The sequence below is a fragment of the Falco naumanni genome, chromosome W (genome assembly GCF_017639655.2).
Source record: "Falco naumanni isolate bFalNau1 chromosome W, bFalNau1.pat, whole genome shotgun sequence".
Taxonomy (NCBI): domain Eukaryota; kingdom Metazoa; phylum Chordata; class Aves; order Falconiformes; family Falconidae; genus Falco; species Falco naumanni.
Genome location: NC_054079.1, coordinates 27626585 through 27651856, shown reverse-complemented (window position 1 = coordinate 27651856; position 25272 = coordinate 27626585). Strand labels below are relative to the sequence as shown.

The 25272-nt window shown below is 43.2% G+C and overlaps 1 protein-coding gene across 4 annotated transcripts; it reads right to left on the bottom strand.

Annotated features, from left to right (window-relative positions):
• Positions 1 to 1684: 1684 nt before the first annotated feature.
• LOC121080398 (disabled homolog 2-like) lies at positions 1685 to 25027 on the bottom strand. Of its 4 annotated transcripts, none has more exons than XM_040578411.1 (13): positions 24867 to 25027; positions 14552 to 14677; positions 13222 to 13361; positions 12388 to 12486; positions 10704 to 10835; positions 8479 to 8562; positions 7673 to 7735; positions 5926 to 6576; positions 4941 to 5094; positions 3834 to 4361; positions 3221 to 3312; positions 2479 to 2546; positions 1685 to 1787 (listed from the first exon to the last, which is right to left on the bottom strand). In XM_040578411.1, the coding sequence occupies exons 1-12, from the start codon at positions 24877 to 24879 to the stop codon at positions 2484 to 2486; spliced, it is 2145 nt and encodes a 714-aa protein (XP_040434345.1). In that variant the 5' UTR covers positions 24880 to 25027; the 3' UTR covers positions 1685 to 1787; positions 2479 to 2483. The 4 variants fall into 4 exon arrangements, with proteins under 4 accessions (XP_040434345.1, XP_040434348.1, XP_040434346.1 ...); XM_040578414.1 differs by having other exon boundaries at positions 6277 to 6576; XM_040578412.1 differs by having other exon boundaries at positions 14552 to 14671.
• Positions 25028 to 25272: the final 245 nt, after the last annotated feature.

Below are 25272 nucleotides of genomic sequence, written 5' to 3'. Positions count from 1 at the left end.
GGAGCACCACCAGGTGTCACACTGAATAGTTTACCCCAGTCCAGCTCCAAATCGTTCATAGTTTGGCAAACTTTCTCATGGATATCCTCTCCTGTAGTTGTTCCTTTGGTGCTTTTCAGTGCAGCAAGCTCCTCTGTGACTTCGAAACGATCATTTGTCCCACGAACGAAAATTAGAAGTTGTGCAGAATCACAAACATCATTGCTTTCGTCGAGTGCCAATGAGAAACAGCAAAGTTTTTTTGAGGAGTTTTGCAACTGCAGATTCAAATTTTCCCCCATTTCTTCAGTCCTTTGTGTAATTGCAGGTCCTGAAAGCCTCACTGTACTAAATAAATCCGCCTTCTCTGGACACATCTCTTTGGCCACAGAAAGAAGGCATTCTTTAACAAATTCTCCCTCTGTGAATACTCTGCCAGTGCGCGCTACGAGCTTGGCAACTTGATAGCTTGCTCGAAGTGATGACATATTGAGCTGCTTTTGCTTCACAAACGTATTTTGCTGAGTTGTCAATCCATGTTTCAGTCTTAATATTTTATCTTTTCTCACTTGTCCGACCAAAGAATCATATTTACCTTTATGTTGAGGTTGGTAGTGTCGACGCAAATTGTATTCCTTTGACACAGACACTGAATTCTGGCATATCAGACAAACAGCTCGCTCTTTGTACTCCGTGAAAAAATAATCAGAAGTCCACTTTTCTTGGAACACCCCGCACTCGGAGTCAATTGTTCTTTTTTTTGACATGATGGTGCGCGCGCTTCCCACTGGTGCTGGCTTGCTTGTCCTGCCTGGGAGCTGGAGGGAGGGAGGGAGAGACGGGGGAGCCGCCCCCCTCGCCGATGCCGCCGCCCCCCTCCTCAGCCCGGCCGCGCAGTCCGGACAGGGTGGCCAGAAGGGACTGAAGGGACTTTGCCGCGCCGGGGCTCTGGCGATTCGCCCGAGTTGGCTGGACCTCGCAGTGCAGAGGCTGCCGACTGAGCTTGCCCGGCAGAGGAGATGGGGGGAGGGGGGGGTGTCTGTAAATACCGGGGGCCGGATTGAGGACCCTGGGGGGCCGTATCCGGCCCGCGGGCCGTAGTTTGAGGAACCCTGGTGTAGGCCTCTAGTACTCAGGACCCCAGCAGTTCTGTTACAGACCCCACAGTTAGTCCCTGTATTATGTGTTTATGGCAGATTGCTACTTTTACCATTAGTTAAATGGACAAGTATTGGATTTTTCCCTTCCTACCTTACAGTTTACATCTTTGTGGATCAGAGACCAAGTCATATGTCCAGTCACCAAACAGAAGTAGTGTCCACTTAACTTTACAAATGGCTGCTGTTGTGATAACATGCAACTGACCTAGTTGTTTAAAGCATGGAGTTTTAGCTACTAATTCAGTTCCCTTACATGAAGGCAACATTTCTTACTCAGGTACATTCAGTTTCTATATTTTAAAGACAGTAAGTGCCACAGAGGCATTGTGGTGACCGTATTTACAAGATGCAAAACTTAATGTTTCTATGCTCTTCTGTGGAAGATTGCAAAGAAATAAAGTAAAATGAACATCCACCAATTTGAATTTGGGTCTTCAGCATGAGTCCAACTTTCCATTTGCTTTGCCCTAAATTATCATCTTCACAGCATATTCTTTGAGGGTTCATGTTTCAATCCACCTGGACATGTTTTAGATTACAGACATCATGGAACAGCAGCAGGAGTGGCAGACAGCAAAATGAAACAAGTAAAAGAGTCATGTTGAGAAGAGGTCCAGTTATATTCCATTTGTACTTTTCTGGTTATGCCTAGCATGATGAGAAAGACTTAAGGTTAGGATGGCTATAAGTTATAGTTCTCTTGCTTAAACTAACTTAGAGCCACTAAGAGAACAAAAACTAAAGCAATAAACAGCAACACTTGTCTTCTGTTAGAAGCTAAACAGTATTTCAGAGGAAGACTTAGAGGTGTGGCAGAAGAATAGATTTGCCAGTCTGATAGTTCATGTTATCTAGTCAATGATAAGAAGTTTGAGTTACGTTAGTTTCTGGTGACAAGAGCTCTAATAACCCTTATCCTGTTTTTACTCTGGAAGGGGTTAAACTTCAAAAAGCTGTATAGGACACTGTGTGCTAACAGGTTCCTAAAGAGATATCCAAAAGATTTTAGTCAGCCCCTCTGAGTTTTTCCAGCACATTTGTTCATTAACTTTCCTCAAGGAAGGGAAATCTAGATCTATTGTGACCTTGAGATTTAAGCCAGTGGAAGAATAAAATCTTTATTTCTAATAAAGCGAAGCCAGCTAAGGCTTAGCCAGAATGCAGCCATATACAAGTGTGAATAGAGGTACTCTAGCAGAAATGTTCTTTTAGGGACTGTTTGACATACTTCAGAGAAGCATTAAAGTTAAGCCAGTGTAGTTTAAGACAGCTCTTTGACAAAGATTTTCCAAATCAATTTTGGAGAATGAAGTAGGTTGTCTTATTAGTGAAGACTTACCCAATCTATGCAAATGGGTTGCCAAAAGAATCACCAAGAGGACCAGAAGGTGGTTTCTGAGACTCCTTCTAAGAAAGGGAGATCATAGGTTGTTAGTGGATTTACAGGTTTCATCAGATTTATTCTGCATGTTTGTATTGGATAGTTACTGTTCCAAACACCTTCTGGAAAAAGAATACTGCAGAGTGCTTGCTAAATACATATTAACTGTACTGCTTTAATAGGAGAAAAGAGCTCTAAATTCATGTTAGCAGTTATCCTAGTCTGAGGCAAGGTATCTGTCAGAAAAGTCATGTGTACTTAATGAACACTCATTTGGAGCTGAGCCAGTATAGTCATGATTAGGTCTGTTTTAGCCAAATGCTAGATGTCTCAAGTCAGTATTCCAGGATTGATCCAGAGTTTCCACCAAGGGCTTCAAGTGCTGTATCCCAAACAGCGGTTAAGCCACTTCCTCCCCCAGGGGGTACTGAACATGGGAGCCTCACATTTGTTCAGCTAGAGCTGCACAATCCATACTCAGTCTTTCTGCAGAGAGGTAAGCATAACCAAATTGGAAGACTTCTGCAGCTACATTATTTTACAGTCTTTTGTAAAAGCTCCCAATACAGGGCTGAAGAACTTTCTGGTAGGACTTGCAGCTTGGGGTACTAATCATAGACTCCTGGGGGAGGTGTTGTGGCTTTGGTGTTTTGGGGGTTTTTTTGGTTGTTTTTTTTGTTGTTTTTGTTTTATTACTTACAGATGAGGCACTGAAAAGGTCTGGTTTAGCTTGACTTTCAAACAGGCCATCAACTGGCAGCACAGTTTGTTGGGAAATAGGCTTTGGTGGTTCTAGGGAAGAGACAAACATACTGCTATATCACTAAACAGCTTAACAAGCACTCAGCTATGTCTGTATAGCAACCAAAGCTCATCTAATTAGGTGTGCAAAAACCCACACGGAAGTTGCTTTGAGCAACCTCACAATTTTATCTCCTGCTTGTCCCTCAATACACTTAAGCTAGATGGGACTTCTAACACTACAGACCTAGTTTACTTAAGTCTAGTACAGTAATTTAAGACACTAGGTGTCAGTGTTTGGCCACTGACATTGATCAATTCTTTAAAATTCTTTAACATTATTAGAGGACAGTCCTTCAATCCTGTCTCAGTAACCATTAAATCAAAACTTTAGTTCTATCAGAAAAGAATAGTGATCAGCCATCCCTCTGCCTGAGCAGCTATCCAAGCAGAAAGAGATTTTTCAGTCATTTTGGCAGACAGCTTGTTAGCTTCCATGTTATCATGACCTGTACTATTTTGAGAAATGCCTACTTTACTACTAAAATAATTGCTGAAAGATCCAGAAGCACCTGAAAGGCTTTGCTGCTCTCCTCTCCTTGCTGGTACTGCAGGTGGCTTTGTCAGCTGGAAGTTTTTAAACATTTCCTTGACATCCTTCATCTCTCTATCACCAAGTGGATCCAGAGCAATAAAAACATCACACTCTCTCTTGGATAGCTCCTTCTGAGGTGTAGTTGTAGGTTGTGGCTGAGGTGGGCTAGTTGTCGACATGGAGGGTAGTACAGATGAGGTCTGAGTGAGTAGTGTTGAAGATGGGAACACACTACTCTGGAAAGGATTTACAGCAATGGATGGCTGTGTCCATGAAGTAGGTGGAACTTGTGCTGGCTGTGCCCAGAGACCAGAGGTCTGAGAGGTTACTGGAACAAAAGATGCAGGCTGGCTCCAGCTTGACACTGCTTGAGTACCAAAGGCAAGTGGTTGAGTAAATCCTGTAGGCCAAGCAGGCATCATAGACACAGGAAAGACTGATGCAGCCTGAGTGAAGGCAGATGTCTGTGCATGCCCTGGTGATGAAGAAGTTGCTGGCAAGCCACCTGGGGGGAAGATTGTTGTTACACAGCACTTCAGTGATCTGAAGACCTCTAGTAGGAGTGTATCAATTCCACCAAGGGTACTGGCAAAACATTTTTCATGTGCTGTTTTCAAAAGACTGTTGATTTACACTTTAAGTCATTGGAGGGGGAGAAGGGGGTTAACATTTTTTTACTTGGCTCCATTTTGGTCCTGGAAAAACAGAATTGAGCTTGATAGAAGTAGGAACACACATCTATTACTTCTGTGCTGGGACTAAGTATTTACCATTTCATTACTTCTGTGTAAATGATTACTAAAGACTGCAGCAGTGCTACCCTGTCCTCCTAAGTTGTGCTTGGCACACTTGAACCTTGACTACCTGAAGCAGCAAGCTGCTGTCAAAGTTTAAGCAAAACACCCTGTTCTGGTTAAGGATGTAAAGTTTAGGGGTCTATTTACAGAATTTAATAGTTTAGAGCAGACAGCACATGAGTTAAAGGGTGAGGTACTGCACATGAAGTAAAGGACAAGTAGAACCTCTCTGTTGGGTATTAACAAATATCTTAAACTGGAGCAAGAGCTTCACTTTGTGAACTAACCTAGACCAGCCAATGGAGGTGCTGTGGTAGGACTTGTTTTGAAGAGGTCCAATGGATTAGTTGGCATAGGTCCTGTCTGTGCCACCGAGGTCAAGCTGAGGCTCTCTGTAGTTGGTGCAAACAAGTCTGAGCTAAATATGTCATTTGATGCAGTCTAGAAAGAAAAAAAGTTGTTGTGAGATGCATGGCAGAACACATGCTAGCTTGATCAAGACCCACCAGTTCAGAGCTACAAGCTTTTATTTCAGCTACAGCAGAGCAGGGGACTTTGACACATCCTTTAGAGACCAAGTATAAGAGTTTCAAACCTCACCATTTTGTTCACACCTACTGAGATGCATGGCATTAAGTAGGTATAATATACAGTAGTTACAAGTTTGCAAGTCAACAGCAGAAGAATGAGACTTAAAGTGACCAAATTATTTACTAGCATAATGAGCTTCATACCACCACCCCACCCCTTATTCCTGCTCAGTCTGCACTGACCCCTGCAGTTGCAGCAAGGTCAGCAACTGAATCTTGCATCATTTCAGTGCAAGACAAATGCAGCTGACTCAGAGCCACCCTGTGTCTGAGGCAAGTGATTGAGATTGCTCTCAATAGGCAGGTACTTCAAAACTATATAGGTTTCTGTAAGCTAGTACTAGTTCATTGTTATGAAACCACAGGCTGATGGGCATATAACTATCATAACAGGTTCTGATATCATATCAAGTGACAATATACATAGCAGTATACTTACTAGACCTTTACAGAAGTATGGCAGCATTAAGGAAGAAAATATATAATTTAGTGATCATAGTTACTATGAAGCATTCATGAATGTTAGAATGTACCATGACTGTAGAGAGGTTAGAGTAAGCATGGTAGGTAAAAAGAGTAGGTGTGCTGTGAAGCTGTTTAGATAGTTACATAATATGAAGAAAGAAAAGCTTCCTTCACCCAGCTTCTTTAAGTAACAGCATGCATATCACCATTAATTCACCTTGTTCACCTTGACAGACCTCCTTCCTCTTCCTGGCTTAGTACTTTGTGGTGGTGGACTAATTGTTATAGACTCATGTGACATGAGCTGGATACTGCTTTCAGAATCCAGCTTTACTCCATTCTGCAGAGATACTCCTCTGGAAGGACCTTCCACAAACAGGTTTGACAGGGCATTAAGAAAGCCATCCTGTTCTTTCTCTGGTACCCCATTTGGCATTCTTGCTGCAGGCAACTTGCTTGCAAGTGGCCACTGGTTTGTTAGTGCTTCTTGTTTGCCAGTTCTATTAGAAATCTGGTCAAACTGTTTACCGATGTAGTCAATATCACTATTTGAAGCACCATTACTCACTGGTGTCAAGGTACTCAGACTTCCCTTCTTCTGATCAGCAGACTTTAGAGAATTAAATAAAGGCAGTGCAGGTTGGTCTTGGTCTGGCTGTGCAAAAGGATCATCACTGAAAGGGTCTTGATTAGGTGCAGGAAAGAAGCTGAGATTGGTAGAGAAAGAACTCTCAGGCAAGAAGGGTAGCTGTGACTTTGGTGGTAGAAGAGAGGTTGTGATGCCATTCAAGAAGAGATCCTCTTTTGCAAAAATCTGTTTGGTCTCAATTTCAGAGTTTAGATCCACTAACAGAATCTCTTTAGTTTCCTGTTTGTTCAGAAAGAAAAAAAAATGTTGGCTTTACGTATTACTTGCTGCATAATACACAAGCTCAAGGAAAATAGCTGAAACAGGAGAGATCCTGGTATCCGGAACATCATACTAATAAGTATTCAATGTCACAGTGAAGTTACACTAAAGCTTCATCTTATAAGCCATTAGGGCAAGCACCACAAACTGTGGTCATCACAGCTATTTAGTGTCAGAAGCTCAATGTTAAAAGCACCTGTTTTAAGATCCATTAGTTAAATATCAGATGCTTGTTCTACAGCCTAGAGACTGTAGAGTCATTAAGCACTAATTGTATCTAAACTTTCACTTGAATCAAGAAGCCCTTGTCAAAGGACTAGAAATCAACAAGTTGAAGTTGCATTGCTTTAGCATGACTTCAAGTTGCTGTCTCAGCTTCAGAGTAAGATTAGAGAGCTATTTGCAGGTGGAAGAGGTGAACATGCCATCTTTCCACCAAGCTGGCAGTAGAAGGGTAAGACTTGGTCATTAGCTGGACTGTCACCTATTGCAGCGCCAATTGGATCACAGCTGATGGTGGCTTATAGTCCTAGAATAAACCAGTAGGATTTGGGGGGTCACACTGAGCTATGACAAGCTAAATGCATACTTTTGTGGAGTTAGGCCACATCTTGAGCTAGGGCCACCCATCTAGAATGGCCGGGAGTCTACTCTGAGGGACTTATTTAAATATTTGCTTGTCCATAAAATGAGCTTTAGCTTTAAGGGTCTTTAGTTGAGTTTCTGTAATAGCTCTCATAACACCAGAGGCATATACTGCTAGTATATATTTCTAAAGGCATCTGACTAACAATACAGAATTATCTCTGTCATGCAGTCTCAAGTGAACTCTGCTGGATAAGAATGACATTAGCTATTCTAGTTAGTAAGTAGATACTATTATAGCCCTAAGACACTTGTACACTGATGATAGCTAAACAGATGTCTCAGTGAAACCAGGACTAACAAAGTAAAAAAAAAACCAAAAACAAACCACAAACAACACAGATCTATTACTAGGACAAAGTTTGCTCTCAAAGCAAGAGCCAAGACAGCTAAGATAGATTCTACTTACTGTGGGACTGCCCACATCAGGAGGTGTTGACATATCCCCGAACAAGTCCATCTGGTCAATTCCCTTGAAGCCAGAAATAGAAGAACCAGTATCTGTTACAGTTCTTACAAGAGCAAGAATCAAGCATTATGCAGATCTATTGCAAACACATCTATAAATACCACATTTCCCACACTGTAGACAGTCAGTTATTACCTCCTTAATAGCATCAGCATAAAACTCTAAAATGCAGACTACTGGTTTGTTTGCCAGCTTGATCAGCAGGTAGTACTTCACTACCATTCTGTAATAGCTAGACAATAGCGTCAATAACTGGAATATCAAAACTTGCCTTAAGCAAACAACTTGCAGGCTTGAAAAAGCAAGTAATGGAAAGAGGAAGCATGAGGAAGATCACTACATAATATTAATTGCGGAGAGTCCTTTTACTCCCATTTCCAATGCAACTGGGCATCTGATGTTGCCTCCATAATGCTAGCAGAAAGTTAAAGGTAGTTGTATCACAGCAGCATACCAAATCAAGTGAGGCTGAGTTAGACTGACTTACCTCAGTCTTATTGCTTCTTCATTCTAAAGAGAAGGCTTTTAGTACCTAGATATCACATAGAATATCCAAAGCCTCTTGCTTTGGAGAGCTTACCAGATCTAGGAGGTAATCAAACTGCTGGTACCAACCAATAGCCTCAAATGATCTTGGCTCCAGACAGACCTCAGTGTAAAGTCTCACAAGAGCCCAAAAACCAAGCCAGAGCTGAAACAAGCTTTATTTCTATGCAGACTAATGCAGTTTCTACAATTTTACTTGCCTTTTTCTTGTCTTCCTCTTCCTTCTTCTTCATATTATATATTAGCTGGAAAAGGTCCTTAAGATCAACAACTAGAGGCTCAGCCTGAAAAAGAATATAGATTTTAGGCCATATACTATTTCACAGCTTGCTTCAGTAGAAGTCCTTATTAAACACGACTGGACTGACAGTGGTAAATTGGACACCACTCAGAATTTAAACCTAGCTGCACCTAACCTCCCACCTCGGTGAGGAGAGTTAGAAGGCAAGGGGGTTTATTTTCTGCCAAATTACTCCATCCCCTTTAACGCAACAGAACAGCAAGCCAAACTTTCCTAAATGGTGCAACACTAAGGTTGAGATAACGGGAAAAGCAAGAGTTTAAATGACTGTTGAGTCTCTGCATAAAAGAGCTTATGCAGAATCCAAGGGTAATGGGGCACAACCAGCTTAGAACTGTTGTTAACTCCCCAGGGAAAGTAACTGTACTTGTGCCAAGCCTGCCATTTTTAATTTTTTTTCTTCTAAAAGCATGTAGTGCAACACTTTAAGTACATAGCAAGTCCTAATCACATTTCCTCAAAAGTGCAAAGGGTATCCAAACCCTCTGGTAGCCTCATGAGAAGAAAAACAATTTGCATCACTGTTTTCTGCCAACTCTAACACTGAACCTGGAAAAAGCTCCTATAGCTAGTACTACATTTACTTTAAACACTATGCAAATGGTAAATCAGTGATGCAAGCATAAGGCAAGATTATAATCACCTCAAATTTGTGGAGCAGACACCAGTTTTAAGTGATACCTGTATCAGGATAGAAGTTTAGTGAGAATTAGAAAGGCACTGTATTCCCTGCACGTGCATTAACAAGAATGTTTTGAGTAGTTGCTGACATAGTGGCAGGTTCAGCTACACTGATTTGGACCTTTTGCTTGAGGCACATAGCAGCTGTGTCAGTATCTAAGAGCAGGACAAGTCCTCCTGTTCAGGCACTGCCTTCTGCTCAAGCAGAGAATGTATTGAACAGATCTCACTGTTTACATGTGAGCATCATCCTCTCCTGATCAAGGGTTTTAAACATGCAACTGCAGGAAGAGCCATTTCAAGAGTTATCACCTTTGACAAACAGTACAGCTGCAGCAGTCTTGAGCTGCAGAAGTGCTTACTCATCAGCTAGACAAGTCTGTGTTAAAAACAACTAGCAGCAAGTCAAGAGCTTTCTACAGTTTGGCTAAACTTATAGGCTGGCAAGCAGCACCCCATGGTGAAAAGCTCAGAGAACAGACTCCATTCCAGAGCACATACAGAAGGCTTATGTACTTGATCTACAATTCCAGTGAAGCCAGTACAACACAGGACTCTATAAACTAATAAAACAGGCTTAAGAATGGGTGTTACAGCTATTACTGGAGTAACATACTCCAACAAGGAGCCCTTCAGTCTCACCTGTAGTGGATCTGAAGCTGCCAACAGTTCTCCAGGAGCATGGGCAGGGATGTGTATAAGGAAATTACTAGCTTTGAAGCCTTGGCTCTTCAAGTCATTTTAATGACTATTATAATGACAAGCTAATAAGTGTCAAATATTCAACTTAAGTTCATGTCATTTACGAAGCTGCATAATACTCAGGTGTAATTCCAAGTACTTGTTTCCAGTACTGCTTATGCATAGCTTCTCTTCATAGAGACAAACCCTGCATATGGTTTTCATCCATGCAGAAGTCCTGTAACAAAGATCAGTATCCCTCCCAGAAGTAACTCTAGAACCAGACATGCCATTCATTGGACCCAGAAACTCTGTTGCACAAGACAAAGCATCATGAGAACTAACTAGACTAGTGCAGTTCTAACAACTTTCCTGCTAATTCTGAGTGAAGCTCTGGATATCTAACTCAAGAATTAGCGTTCTCACTGACAGCAACAGGCCACTGTACAGGAAAGCCCATGATAATGGCTCCATTCATCTCACTAATGCCTTCCATGGCACATGGACGTGTTAAGCAAGATCATAGTAAGCAAGGCTACTAGAGTGCTTTTATTCTGGACTACAGAGGAGGTGAACAAAATAAAAAGCCACTTGTGATGCAGTCGGTTCCTATTGCCCTTCTAGAAAAAGGCCAATCCATCTGTGCTGATGTTCTCCTACACCTCATAGGGCTACTAGCAAAACACTACACCCTTATCAGATAGCAATACTATTGTGTAAACACTTACTCATAGCAAGTGAAAAAGGGCCTCTGATCCATACCTGTTGTGCTGTTTTTATTGCAAAAAATTGGTGCTGGCCTTCTCCTCCACAAATATAGCCAAAGGTACGACTGTCTGTTACATCCCGAGCAATGAAGGAGACTTTGTTTACAGGATGCTCATGCTCTATGATCTAGAAGGGGTGGGTGTGTAAATATTAGTTTAAATTGAAGGAGACATAATAGTTGCTCTTCTCTATAGTTAGAATTAACATTTTTAGGAGGCTCCAGTTCAAGACTCAGATTCACCAGGCTTTGACTAACCACAACAGGATGTAGCTTTACAACCCATTCCACAAGCCAATTCTTACATGCAGAAGAGGGGCATGATCATAGAATGGTTTGGGTTGGAATGGACCTTAAAGATCATCTAGTTCCAACCCCCCTGCCATGGACAGGGACACCTTCCACTAGACCAGGTTGCTCAAAGCCCCATCCAACCTGGCCTTGAACACTTCCAGGGATGGGGCATCCACAACTTCTCTGGGCAACCTGTTCCAGTGCATCACCACCCTCACAGCAAAGAATTTCTTCCTAATATCTAATCTAAGTCTACCCTCTTTCAGTTTAAAACCACTACCCCTCATCCTATCACTGCATGCCCTTGTAAGAAGTCCTTCTCCAGCTTTCTTGTAGGCCCCCTTTACGTACTGGAAGGCTGCTATAAAGAGTCCCTGGAGCCTTCTCTTCTCCAGGCTGAACAACCCCAATTCTCTCAGCCTGTCTTCATAGGAGAGGAGCTCCAGCCCTCTCATCAGCTTCATGGCCCTCCTCTGGACTCGTTCCAACAGGTCCATGTTATTTTTATGTTGGGGGCCCCAGAGGTGAATGCAGTACTCCAGGTGGAGTCTAACCAGAGTGAAGTAGGGAGGTGATTCTCAAACTCTTGATCTCCTGGCCATGCTTCTTTTGATACAGCCCAGGATTCGGTTGGCTTTCTGGGTTGCAAGTACGCATTGCCAAGCCATGTTGAGCTTCTTGTCCACCAGCACCCCCAAGTCCTTCTCCTCAGGGCTGCTCTCAATCCATTCTCTGCCCAGCCTGTATTGATAATGGAGGTTATCCCAACCCAGGTGCAGGACCTTGCACTTAGCCCTGTTGAAGTTCATGAGGTTTACATGGGCTCACCTCTCTAGCATGTCAAGGTCCCTCTGAATGACATCCCTTCCATCCAGTGTCAACTGCACCACTCAGCTTGGTGTCATTGGCAAACTTGCTGAGGGTACACTCAGTTCCACTGTCCATATCACTGACAAAGGTGTCAAACAGCACTGGACCCAGTACAGACCCCTGAGGAACACTACTAGTCACCAGTCCCCACTTGGACATTGAGTGGTTGACCACAACTCTTTGAGTGTAACCATCCAGCCAATTCCTTATCCACTGAGTGGTCCACCTATCAAATCCATGTCTCTCCATTTTAGAGACAAGGATGTCATGCAGGACAGTGTCAAATGCTTTGCACAAGTCCAGGTAGATGATGTCAGTCACTCTTCCCTTATCCACCAATGCTGTAACCCTCTCATAGAAGGCCACCAAATTTGTCAGGCATGATTTCCCTTTGTGAAGCCATGTTAGCTGTTCACCAATATGATGCAATTAATGAATCTATAGTTCAGATTGGCCTAACTTCCAATCACCTCACTTGCTTTAAGAATCACATTAAACGAATGAGTCCTATCTTACCCCAGTTTTCTCATCTGTTATCTTGATACCAGAGAGGGAGATGTTCACCGAGATCTTCTGTTTGTGCTGACCTTGGGAGCGGGCTGCCACTGCCATGCCCTGAAGAGGATGAATATCAAAGTATTGATGAGACTTCTGTTAGACTGAGCTTTAACTTGTTTCCTTACATTTCTTATAAGCACATGGCTGTGACTGTACTAGTGCTCACCTAGATATTCCTATGCAACTGTACAATTAGAGCAGCGTTCTTGCAACATTTCTGACTAGGTTAGAAATGTTACCTCAGAACTAGATTGCATTTCCTCTGTAAATGTTTAAGAATGTTAAAGCCTCTTATCTTAGTTCACAAAACTGCTGCAGTAGCAGCATCCTTACCAGCTTTCATGGCCTGATTGAAGCTATGTGAGGGTTCTGCTCTCTAGAAGTAGTAATTTTTGTTGCTGCAGGGTCTCATTTATTCTTTGACTTATCTATATCTCTTGGTGTCACCATTGCCATAGGATGATAGCTTGTGCTTTGAGTTCTTATGTTAAATTGCACAAAGTTCCCCCCTTCCTCACCCAAACCTCAAGCTCATTATTTGTAATCAAGTTCATGCTATTAACATCCATACTGAGTGCTAGCAAGAGACCCAAAGGAGTATTCCCAAGCCATTAAAGAAACACTGTCCTTCAAGTAAGGGGTTACAGCTTTAGAAGTAGTGTCCATCTAGGAGGGTGCTGTTATTACATGTTACAAATAAGCTGTATTTTAAATTATGCTAAAGTGACTATTAGATCAGCTTTCTGAAGGCTACCCGGAAGATGTTCCTTACATGCTAGCTCAAGCTTTTACCTTCAGCTTCATCATTGAATCTTGACTCATTTTATCACCTCTTGCCTCTGGGACATCATCAATGCCAATGAGTTTAGCTTTGTATCTTACACCATCACCTTTGAACCTGGCCAAGAGAGATTCATTTGTCTTTTCTGGCCCTGGAGACAGAGAAAGGTTTGGGTTATTTTGGGGTGGTTTTTTGTTGTTGTTGTTGGGGGGTTTTGGGTTTTTGGGTTTTTTTAAAGAGAGAAACATCTGTGCTGTAGCTTTGAGAGTTTTTTTATATATATATATATATAAATATGTCATATTAGTACATATTAAAACTATCCCTTGAGTATAACTGAATAATAACCTTAGTCCTTCCAGTAGTGCATGTACTGCGAGATAGTTACTCTTTTAAGGTTACAGTGTTCTTACAGAATCCGGCCTCAGTTTAGAGTGGAGCCCAATGCTTAATATTTGGGGACTTCAAGAACAGTTGTTTGCCATATATAAGGCTAAAATATTTATAGGCAACAGCCAAGTAGATATAAGTGCTAAGCAACAACACCAAGCAAAGAGGTACTTCCCATGGCCATACAGGATGTTCAATAAGCCTTTCAGATGTTAGCCTCTAGCTCTGGCATAGTCAGAACTCTTCTTGGCATGCAAGAATCATCTAGTCCCTGTGCTAGAACTTTCTATCAGTACTGTCATTTCTACAAGTCCTGGTACCCCCATCCCTGTAATCACTTGATATTTTAGCTATATTTGCTATTTCCACTCTTCCCACTTCTTCTCAGAACTGTTTTGTTTTCTTCTCTGCATGCTCAACATACTCAGTGTGTGCATCTAGGTATGTACCTCTGAGGTTTTTACATTTACATGACCTAATCTATAAAAAAAAAAAAAAAAAATCAATTATCTTATCTACAATAATTCTCATGAAGTGAGTTTTCTGGCTTCTCTGGACTAGAATCTGTATCCATGTCCAGCATGTCACTCCCTCTCTAGAGGGAGGGGAGAAAGCAAGTTCTTGTTCAGACTGACAGCTACCAGGATGGTCCTGAGTCTGGTCACTTCCTCAATAGGCTTTTAGTGACTTGTCAGGCTCAGCAAATGAGTCATTTAACAAGTGGAACTGAGAGCTTCAGATCTTAAAGCTAGAAAAAAAACCACCACACCCTTTCAAGCTAAAAGCCTGCTTTCTGGTTAGATTTATTTTACTAGCTTATTTATTCACTCTTCTAGTCAGCTTGAAACCTCAGAATTATTTCAACTATGGTGTGAGAATGATCTTAGTTTTAGGCAAGTGCAAAAGATTGAGGAGACTGACTAGAGGAGGTGTTCAAGAAGTATTCCTTACCTTTCTTTTTTTCCTTCTTTGAAGGTTGTGCTTTCAGTGGAGCCTGTTGCTCAGGTTGGCTGTTGATAGTAGTAGTTTCAGCTTCAGTAGACATGATGAGATGGTGGTCAGCTATGTTTGCTGTAGCTTTTAAAAAACAAAATAACAGTCAGTAAGCAGACATAATAATTCACTTTGAAGAATAAATATTCTCATTAGACCTGTTAGTCCAGGGGTTGTTTTCTGCTGAATATTGAAGCCCACTAATGCCTGAAGACATGCTCTCTAGGAGCTGAGCTTTAGGACATTCTGTTCAGCTCCATGCTGAAAAGAAGAAACAGCAACCTCAAGGCACTAAGTCCTGCCTGTCAGTGATTCTGTTTCCTCAGTTTAGTTGGCAGAGCTATACCCAGCTCTGGTGTTATACAGCCACAGTATCTGACTCTGAAGTTAAGGGGCAATAACAAACAACCTAGGAAGGAGCAAATATACACAAGCAAGACCTCACTTTGGCAACTGTAAAGTGGTAGAACTCCAGATGGAAAGTTGTCATCTTTATACTCTAGTCATCCCTCCATTATTGCCATCTGCCTTCATCCCATGGAGGTCAGACCACTTATTTGCATAGAGCCAGACAGTCACAAAACCCCAAGGCAAGTACTTCCATTAGTTTGTCTCCTCTATGAAAATAATAAAATTAGTCTGTTAATAACTAGCATAGTCAGTGACTAATACACATGAAAGACATTAGCCTTACCTACAGGTAGGGCTATACCTGATATATATTGTTCACACTAATACATAACAAGTACCTGCTTAAAGACAAGTGGTGAAAGAGTTCATAGACAGCTTGGGAACTCTTCCCCTTCAGTTTATGCCATGTCTGGAATGCAAGAACAGCATCACTTGCCAGAAAGCTGACTAAATACAGGCTCTTATTCTGCCAAGTCTAACCCAAGCCCCTGTGCTTAGCCTTGTAAGAGAGACAACTGAAAAGGATGTTGACCTACATTACCTGACAAATGAGGCTATCGTTCCCTCAACCAGTAAGGTCTAGATTAATGATGCCCCCGCCACTCAGTTTCTCCAGTGATTCCTTGACAGCAGGGAAACCAAGAACAGTGGTTTTAACCCAAGTTAAAAAACCTATTCAGCTGTCCTGTTTAGGCCATAGGAAGTTAGAAATGCAATTTGTGGTTAAGAGATCATTTGCTTGGTATCATGGCCTTGGTTAAGCCAGACACTTAGCCTGTTGGCCAGAGTATTTCCAGAGTAACAGGATTTTACTTTAGGGAGCTGCCTCTACTTCTTTCATGCAAGTTTTTTCAAGTCCCATTTGATGTCCTCTCACCTAGGAGACTATGGATCAATACTTTGCAGAGGTATTAAGGCAGCCTTATGCCAAGGGCTTCCTCTGCCAGCAGGAATACCCTTTTGGAATATGCTACAGCTGTACTTACATATCTGAGATTAGGGGACATGTTCCAGCTGTCTTGATCATATACAACCAGTAATGAGAAACAGGGAAGGGTGACGTTCATCTACTTAGCAGGATAGAAGTGTGGTAATAGACACCTCAGGGAATACCTCCTTCATGCTGCTCCCTTCCCCCCAGTACCTACTGTGAAGTATATAGAGATTTTATTACTCTAATTAGTCATGTCAGCTACAGTTGTTAGCATGTACCACAGGATCATGCCTGTGAACCACTACCCAGACATCTTACCATTTCAGCCTATTTGCCAACTGCTATTTTATTAATTGAACAGAACAGCATTCTCAGTCTCCTCTGAGCTGTTTGGTTTTTAGTTTAACTTTGTGTTCTTGCTAAGTTCCCAAAAGTGCTTTCCACACACTTGAATTACAGTCAAGTGAACATCACTAAGTTAACAGCTGGAACTGAACAGATTGCTCAGTTCAGGTGGTACAATTGGACCAGTACTTTTCTACCATTGTACTATGTTTTTGAGCACATCGTTACTGATTAGATGATTAGTTACTTCTCAACCCAGCTACCACAGTAGCTCTTTTTTGAAATTTACACACACACACTTGTCATGGGAATCAATATAGCTGTTGCAGGACAACTAGAACAGAGGTCTTGGGAGAAGTCATGACTGGTTTAAACAAGCTGGTATGATATAAATAACTTGCTATGATATAAGCTAGCAACTATTACCCTCTGCTTACTTTTAAGGAAGAAAGTGAAATGCTCTTCATGTGCTATCGCTATCTGGTTCCCTGAAAACTTCATCTCAAGTTGAAGGGAATTTGCACTGTCACAGTCCATTTGATAGACAAGCTATTCTTCAACCAGGCACTTCAGTGTTCAAAGGTAGTGTCCAGACAGACTAGCTAGTCTATCTCAACTTATGAGTTGTTCCAGGAATAATGCAGCATCTTGCAACAAGTCTTGGTCTTTCCAACCTCTGTGTTCAGCATTTAGGATACCAACCTATTAGTTAATTTCTAAGATTAAGAAACCCATTCAGTCTTAGTATCAGCAATACCAGCATCTTAACTCCAGACTGTTCTTTTACAAAGAGATTGATACTCTAGTACATTCTTCCTTGTTAGAGAGCTATTCAGTTGATAACACAGGTTTATGCTTAGATTATATAGTTAGATTATCCACTAGAAGTTTCTTCATATCAGCCTTCCAGAAAGACAGCATACTTTGCAACTTGCTAAGGGGCCACACCTCTATACCACTAACTCCAGACTCCAGTGCTGAAGCCCTATAAGCCAGTGGCTCCCAAGCCAGAGTTCAGTTGTCTGTTGTAGCTATTGCTCAGGAAAGTATTCACCTGCCTGCTCACAGGATGAGGAATCTCAGGCCATGTGCCTGCAGTGCCTACCACTCCGTCTTCTGTCAATACTACTTGTTGAGACTGGATATACCAAGCAACTGGGAAGCAAAGCAGTTGTTAATCAAGGTAGCTAGTGTTTACTCAGATGCAAACCAGAGTTTGAACTAGACAACAGCTCAAACACTTCACTTCCAACCGTATACCTAACACCCTACTGCCTAGAAGGATTATTTCTGATCTTCTTACTAGTTAGTACAGCAAAGGACTCTTGCCAATAGTCATGCTTTTCACCACCCCACCCCCCCTTCCTCAGAGCAGGAATTTGACACATATTGAAGCTGTTATCATAGGTTATTTCAGCTGCATGCTGTTAACTGCCCAGTGCTGGCAGAGTTATCCCTCTTTGCAGTTTGGGTGTATGCAAGCTCTACTGAGAGATTGCATATGTTCTGCATAGCCTATACTGAATTGTGTTCTCTACCTGTTCACAAATGTATCTGCATGGTAAACAGGCTTTTGCTGTATTATTCTTTGAGTTTACCCAACTTAAAACCATGTAGTCATTACCACAGTGTCAAGGTACTGCAGTTTGCTTATCCAGAAAGTGCTTACCCAGCCTGATGATACCATGAGCAATCAGAAACCTGTGCTTAAACATTTGTTTCAGCACAATTTGAAGAACCCTCTACCTAGCCCCCAGCTACTTGCTGGACTCTGGTTATATAAGTGTCCTGGTTTCAGCTGGGATGGTGTTAATTATTTTCTTAGGAGCTAGTACAGTGCTGTGTTTTGGCTTTGATATGAGACTTTTCAGTTCCTCAGGCCTTGTTATCAAAAAGGCTGGAGGGGCACAAGGAAATGGGAGGAGACACAGCCAGGACAGCTGACCCGAACTAGCCAAAGAGGTATTCCATACCATGGGATGTCATGCCTGGTATATGCCTGGGGGGTTGGCCAGGGCGGGCAGATCATTGCTCGGGGACTGGCTGGGCATTAGTTGGCCGGTGGTGAGCAGTTGTATTGTGCACCATGTGTTTCTTTCTTCCTTTCCTTCTAGATGTTATTCATTTCCTCCCCCTTTTCATTATAACTGTTATCGTCATCATTTTTCTTTCATTTTTATTCTATTTCAACTATTAAATTGTTCTTATCTCAACCCTTGAGTTTTACGTTCCTTTCCAACTCTCCTCCCCATCCCTCTGGGTGAGAGGGGAGTGAGCAAGTGGCTGCATGGTACCCGGTGTTAAACCACAACAATAAGCTCTCATACCAGTCATTGGTCACAAGAGTCACTCCTTAGTGTCTCTTAATAGATGCACGTTACCACAGAATGGTCAGGGTCAGAAGGGCCCTCTGGAGATCATCTAATCCAACCCCCTGCTAAAGCAGGTTCACCTAGAGCAGGTTGCACAGAATCACATCCCAGGCGGATTTTGAATATCTCCTGAGAAGGAGACTCCACAACCTCTCTGGGCAGCCTGTTCCAATGCTCTGTCACCCTCAAAGTAAAGACTGTTTTCCTCATGTTCAGGTGGAACTTCCTGTGTTGCAGTTTGTGCCCATTGCCCCTTGTTCTGTCACTGGGCACCACTGAAAAGAGCCTGGCCCCAGCCTCCTGACACTCGCCCTCAAGGTATTTCTAGGTATTGATAAGATCATCTCTTCCCCAGGCTAAACAGGCCCAGCTCTCTCAGCCTTTCCTCATAAGGGAGATGCTCCAGTCCCCTCATCATCTTTGTAGCCCTCAGCTGGACCCTCCCCAGTAGTTCCCTGTCTCTCTTGAACTGGGGAGCCCAGAACTGGACACAGATGTACTCCAGATGTGGCCTCACCAGGGCAGAGTAGAGGGGGAGCATAACCTCCCTCAACCTGCTGGCCACACTGCTCCTAATGCACCCCAGGATCCCATTGGCCTTCTTGGCCACAAGGGCACACTGCTGGCCCACGGGCAACTTGCTGTCCACCAGGACTCCCAGGTTCTTCTCTGCAGAGCTGCCTTCCAGCAGGTCAGCCCCAGCCTGTACTGGTGCATGGGGTTATTCCTCCCCAGGTGCAGGACCCTACACTTGCCTTTGTTGAACTTCATTCGGTTCCTCTCTGCCCAACTCTCTAGCCTGTCCAGGTCTCGCTGAATGGCAGCGCAGCCACTCTGCCCAGGTTTGTATCATCAGCAAACTTGCTGAGGGCACACTGTCCCTTCATCCAGGTCACTGATGAATAAGTTGACCAGGACTGGACCCAGTACTGATCCCTAGTGAACACTGCTAGCTACAGGCCTCCAGCTAGACTGTGCTGCTGTTCACAACCCTCTGAGCTCTGCTATTCAGCCAGTTATGCAGTTATGTTCCTGATGTATTATTAGAAGGCTGATTAACTTGTTTGCACCTTATGGAGACGGGTTTTTCTACAGCAGTTTCAACCCTCAGTTAGGTAGTATCAAGCATACTGCTTAAGACAAGGGTTACTCTTGCCTTCAAGATTAGTCGTTACCAAGGGCCCCAGCTCTCCCTTGTATATGCAGTAAAAAAGGCAACAAATAAGACAAATCTAAAAAGAAGGTACAGAAATATCTGTACCAGAGGTTAAAAAAAAAAAAAAAAGTAAATCTAACCATGGTTTTCAGAGCTCCACTGCAGCTTCTTCAGTAGTTGTCCCTACTGAACAACTAGTCAAGTTTCCCTATAGGTAGTTGTAGTTACACGTTTGTGATGTACATTAGAGGAAGTTTACATTATTGCTCCTAAATCCAGACTCTGAAGTAATCCTGACCAGGCTCCCTCTAACTTTCCATCTCTGATGGCCTTAATATCAGATTATATGGATATCCCCATCCATCAGACATATGCAAGGGCAAGTGTCAGCCTTCCATCCTGCTCTAGAGTTTACCTTCCATCAGCCAGGCTATCAGCTGTTTGCAGCTACAACTACTATTCAAGCTACTAGAAAACTACTTCTTACTCAGTGACCCGTGTGCCCTCCTTTAAAGCACAAATAACCCTGTTTTGAGGGAGAACAGAAGATAATCTGTAAGGTAGAAATGCAAGTTACAATACCAACACTACATCCTTAGTGTTCCCAACTTGTCTTGTCCCTTCCTAGGAAGGGAGTCTCATCCCTAAGTGTTTTAGCCATAGGGCAGGTGTATTAGAGCTCTCATAGGAGGAGACTTGCAGTTATGTGACACATCAGCATTAAGAGTTCAGTATACTTTGTTAGAGGAGCCAGTTCCTAGCTGACATTGTTATGAAGCCTCCTGAAAGCCAAGGTAAAGGTCTATTATCCTGGGTTTGACCTACTTGTTCTCTTCAAGAGATAATCCTTATGAAACATTTCACTTACTGCTTCATCATACAACATGAACTGACAGGGCAGCAGGATATTCAGCTCCAAATCCAATAGTCTGTCCTTAACTAGCCCTGTAATGTCTGAGCTTTGAGCTTTAAGGTGACATGCACCAGCTATGAAGCTTTTAAGAAAACCCACGTAGTTGGGAGTAAAGGTCTGCAGGGCATTTCAGCTGAGACACTTCATCCTCAAACATTTCATAACATTTTCAAGGCATATCCTTTCAACAGAGGGGAAACTGGAATAGTCTATGTCCCCATCAGCCAGAGCTGACATGAGTTAGATGAAAGAAGATGCTTTGTTCACTCAGCTGCCCAGCTTATGTAAACAAGATAATCCTGTTGAAACTGGTACCTCTTGTTTATTGACTAGGCCTGCCACTATGCTTCATCCAGCTTATTTATAATGCTGAGACCCTCGAACCCAGATACAACCTCAAAACCAGGTTCCTAAAGTCAGTTTGTTTTGTGAGCTATGGTATTTAGACACCTTATTCTATTTGAGCCTTCTAACATAACTCCAAGTTGTATTTCTGTGGATTCCATGCTGAGGCAAGGGAGTAGTAGACCTCTTTTTGCCACCCTTTGCATCTATCATAGTCACCTGTTTAGAGTGCTTCTTTCTATATCAGCTCATGAAGTAAAGGCCTTAAGCAAGAAGTATATCCATAGCTGCTACTAGTCTGTAGTGTCCAATAATAAAATTATGCAGGCACTTTGACAAGTAATACTCTACCCAATGAAAAAAAGTGGGTTGGATACTGCAGATATATATAGATACTTAGAAACACAGCAGAAGGCACACATCAGAATGGATAATCACCTCTACCTTTAGAAGAGGAAGCTGATGCCAGATTTTTGGCATTTGGCCCATCCTTTCAACTAATAGTGCTGAGCACAGCTGCTGGTGCTCAGCCAATACCTTTACTTGAAGTAAAAGCACAATAGTCGAGAATCATCGTAAGTCACAGGACTATCAGAGTAAGGTTCATCATTCTCCCAGTCTCCTGTCTGCAGTAACAAGCACAAAAGACCTTGTTAGATTCCCTCCCAGCAGAATGATCTCTATTTAAGACTTGGAGCGACAGACATTCACTACACTTTACCCCGAACCTTCCTAAACTAGCAAACTTCGTGACCTAAAGTTTTGATGGTTTGCCTGACAGTCATTTAGCACTCACATACTCCTTACTATCAGGCTTGGGGAAGAGTGGCTGGAAAGCTGCCTGACAGAAAAGGACCTGGAGGTCCTGGTTGACAGCCAGTTGAACATGAGCCAGCAGTGTGCCCAGGTGGCCAAGAAGGCAAATAGCATCCTGGCTTATATCCAAAACTGTACCCAGCAGGACTAGGAAAGTGATTGTCTCCCTATACTTGGCACTGGGGAGGCCGCACCTCGAATACTGTGTTCAGTTTTGGGCCCCTGTCCTGGTTTCATCTGGGATAGAGTTAATTTTCTTCTTAGTAGCTGGTGCAGTGCTGTGTTTTGGATTTGACGTGAGAACAATGTTGATAGAACACTGATGGTTTTTGTTGTTGCTGGGTAACGTTTATACTAAACGAAGGACTTTTCAGTTCCTTGGGCCCTGCCAGCCAGAGGGCTGGAGGGGCACAGAAAACTGGGAGGGGACACAGCCAGGACAGGTGACCCAAGCTAGCCAAAGAGGTATTCCATACCATGGGATGTCATACTGAGTATATAAACTGGGGGAAGAAGGAGGAAGGTGGGAACATCTGGCATTATGGTGTTTGTCTTCCCAAGTAACTGTTACATGTGATGGAGCCCTGCTTTCCTGAGGATGGCTGAACACCCGCCTGCCCATGGGAAGTAGTGAATCAATTCCTTGCTTTTCTTGCGTGCGCGGCTTTTCCTTTACCTATTAAACTGTTCTTATCTCAACCCTTGAGTTTTACATTCCTTTTCAATTCTCCTCCCCATCCCTCTGGGTGAGGGGGAGTGAGTAAGCAGCTGCATGGTACTTAGTTGCCAGCTGGGGTTAAACCACGACAGCCCCTCACTTCAAGAGGGATGTAGAGGTGCTGGAGTGTATCCAAAGAAGGGCAACAAAGGTGGTGAAGGGTCTAGAGAACAAGTCCTATGAGGAGCAGCTGAGGAAACAGGGGTTGTTTAGTCTGGAGAAAAGGAGACTCAGGGGATCTCATTGCTTTCTACAGCTACCTGAAAGGAGGCTGTAGGCAGGTGGGGGTCAGTCTCTTCTCCCAGGCAACAAGCAACAGGACAAGAGGAAACATCTTCAAGTTGTGCCAGGAGAGGTTTAGGTTTGATATTAGGAAAAATTTCTTCACTGAAAGGGTTGTCAAGCATTGGAACAGTCTGCCCAGGGAAGTGGTGGAATCACTATTCCTGGAGGTATTTAAAAACTGCATAGATATGGTGCTTAGGGACATGGTTTAGTGGTGTACTTGCCAGTCCTGGGTTAACAATTGAACTTGATGATTTCAAAGGTCTTTTCCAACCTAAATTATTTATTTCTACCACTTGGTTCTCCTCCTGTAAATGCAGACTCTAGTGAGTTACTATTAATAGCATTTTCTGCTTTAGAGTTGACCATGCCCTTGGACCATTCAGGGAATTTTGGAAGCCCAGTTATGCCTCAAGAGCAGTTCTGTTGGATGTGACTGCAGTGATTCTTTAAACATACATAGATGATTACTCCCTCAGACAATCCCCTTCTCACCTGAAAAGGCTTGTTTTGGTATCTGATTTGCTCCTCTGATTAGCCATCTACTGCCTCACCCACCTCCTCGAAAGTCCTATAATCACTTAATGGAAACTTATCTGAAGACCTACTAGCATAGTGACTTATTGACAGTTATCAGACATCAGGACATGTTTTCAATTTACCAGTGCCTGATAAGTCTTCACAGCCAGCTAGAATACATAGCTTCATAATTGCTTTTCTCTAATTGAATCTGCATCTCTATTTTACTTATCTACATAAGAGTTCCCATCCCTAAGCATACCTATGCCCATTCCTTAACATACAATGGGCAAAGCTAAGCCTACATGCTCTCAGATTTGGTCCATTTTGGACAGTTTTGCTTATATAAGTGACAAAAGACATCGAGTCAAAAATATAACCTTTTAAAAGCAAACTAGCTTCATTAAGAGAAAATGGAAACAATTCCTTCCCAAGTTAATCCTACCTTACTAGTGGATTTGCATGCTTCCCTAGTAAGTGCTCAAATAAAACCAGCCTCAGCTTATCCAAGGTGTAGAAGCTCTGCTACTGATAAATCTAGCTTTATTAGCAACACCTGCATTTATTTTACTGCTCAGAGCACAGGTACTACCCCAACATAAGTGTTATCATAGGATGACCGTTAGACTTGAAGTCCTCACCAAGTGAGAAGTTAGTTTTTCTGACAAGAGAAAAGATTCATTTCCGTTAATCCTGGACATCTTTAACGATACTTTTTTACTACAGACACAAATAGCATCCTGAGATTCACCAGCAGATAGACGGGTGCCCAGCAAGGATGCTCTATCCAAAACAAAAACCCACCCCTGCTTCACAGCATCCTAACCCTTTCCTCCTCTCTGCTACTAGATTCTTTCATCTCAGTTATGTGAAATTTTGTGCTTATATACATACTTTGGCATTTCTTAGTCACCTCCTCTTCACGCACACAGAAGTGAAAACGCATATTTAATTTGTTTTGCGATCAAGCTTCCCCAGGGCGCCGGCCCTGCCAGAGCAGGATGCAGGCGGCTTCCACCCCGTCTCAGCCGGGACACACTCCCCCACAGCTCAGTTCGGGTAGCACGAGCTCCCCATACACACTGCGACGCGGCCGAGCCCAACCGCTCCCGGCACCCTCCCCCACCCTTCCGCGCTGACACCGCCGCAATCTCGCCGGCTTTCAGTGGAAAAACTTAGCCCCACCGGCACCCTTTGCCCGGGGCTGCAGTAAAATGCGAGTAGACGGGAAAGGCCAAGCCCCGCCCCGGCCGCGGTTAGAGCCTCCCCTGGCGCCCCCTTTTTGATAGCGCCCACCACCCGCAGCCCAGCCAATCCAGAGAGCCAGTGGCTCGGGCAGCCCCACCACAAACATCCACTGTCACTTCCTTGGGGGAAAAAAAAGCTCTCCCTTTCCCCTCGGGGACGACAGCCCCCGCATGCTTTGCGGGAGCCCAGCCACGCTGGCACAGCTACTTACAGGTTAAATTCATACGTCTCTGCACATGATCCAACTACAACCGGTAGCCTGGCTAGAACCGGGGACCCGGTTAAATATTCGGTTGTACTCTCGCCTTCAGATTAGTTAGCCACTCACAGCGAGAGATATGGTTTTAATCAGATGCTGGCAGCTGAGATCTACCCAGGAGTGTGCTATGATGTTTTTGCTGCTTGGCCTTGGCTACTCCCCCCTCAACGCGTCGGTGCTCACAAGCTTAACCCCTTGCGAGCCGCCGCTTGGGCCCCTGCTGCGGGTGGCGGGGAGCTGGGGCCCGGGACAGCCCCCTCCCGGTGATATAAGAATTATTTACTTTAAAAAGAGTAAAAAAAGTAAATATCTATAGTGAAAAACAAGAAAGAATTTGAAAAACAGAGGCTGTTAGTTA

What these genes read in the sequence shown, in the direction of transcription:
- LOC121080398 (XM_040578411.1), bottom strand. An exon ending in TAACAGATGAGAAAACTGGG is followed by an intron (nt 10,836 to 12,387) that starts GTAAGATAGGAC and finishes CACCCCTTCTAG; the next exon opens with ATCATAGAGCATGAGCATCC. An exon ending in ACCTCCATTGGCTGGTCTAG is followed by an intron (nt 4,362 to 4,940) that starts GTTAGTTCACAA and finishes TCTTCCCCCCAG; the next exon opens with GTGGCTTGCCAGCAACTTCT.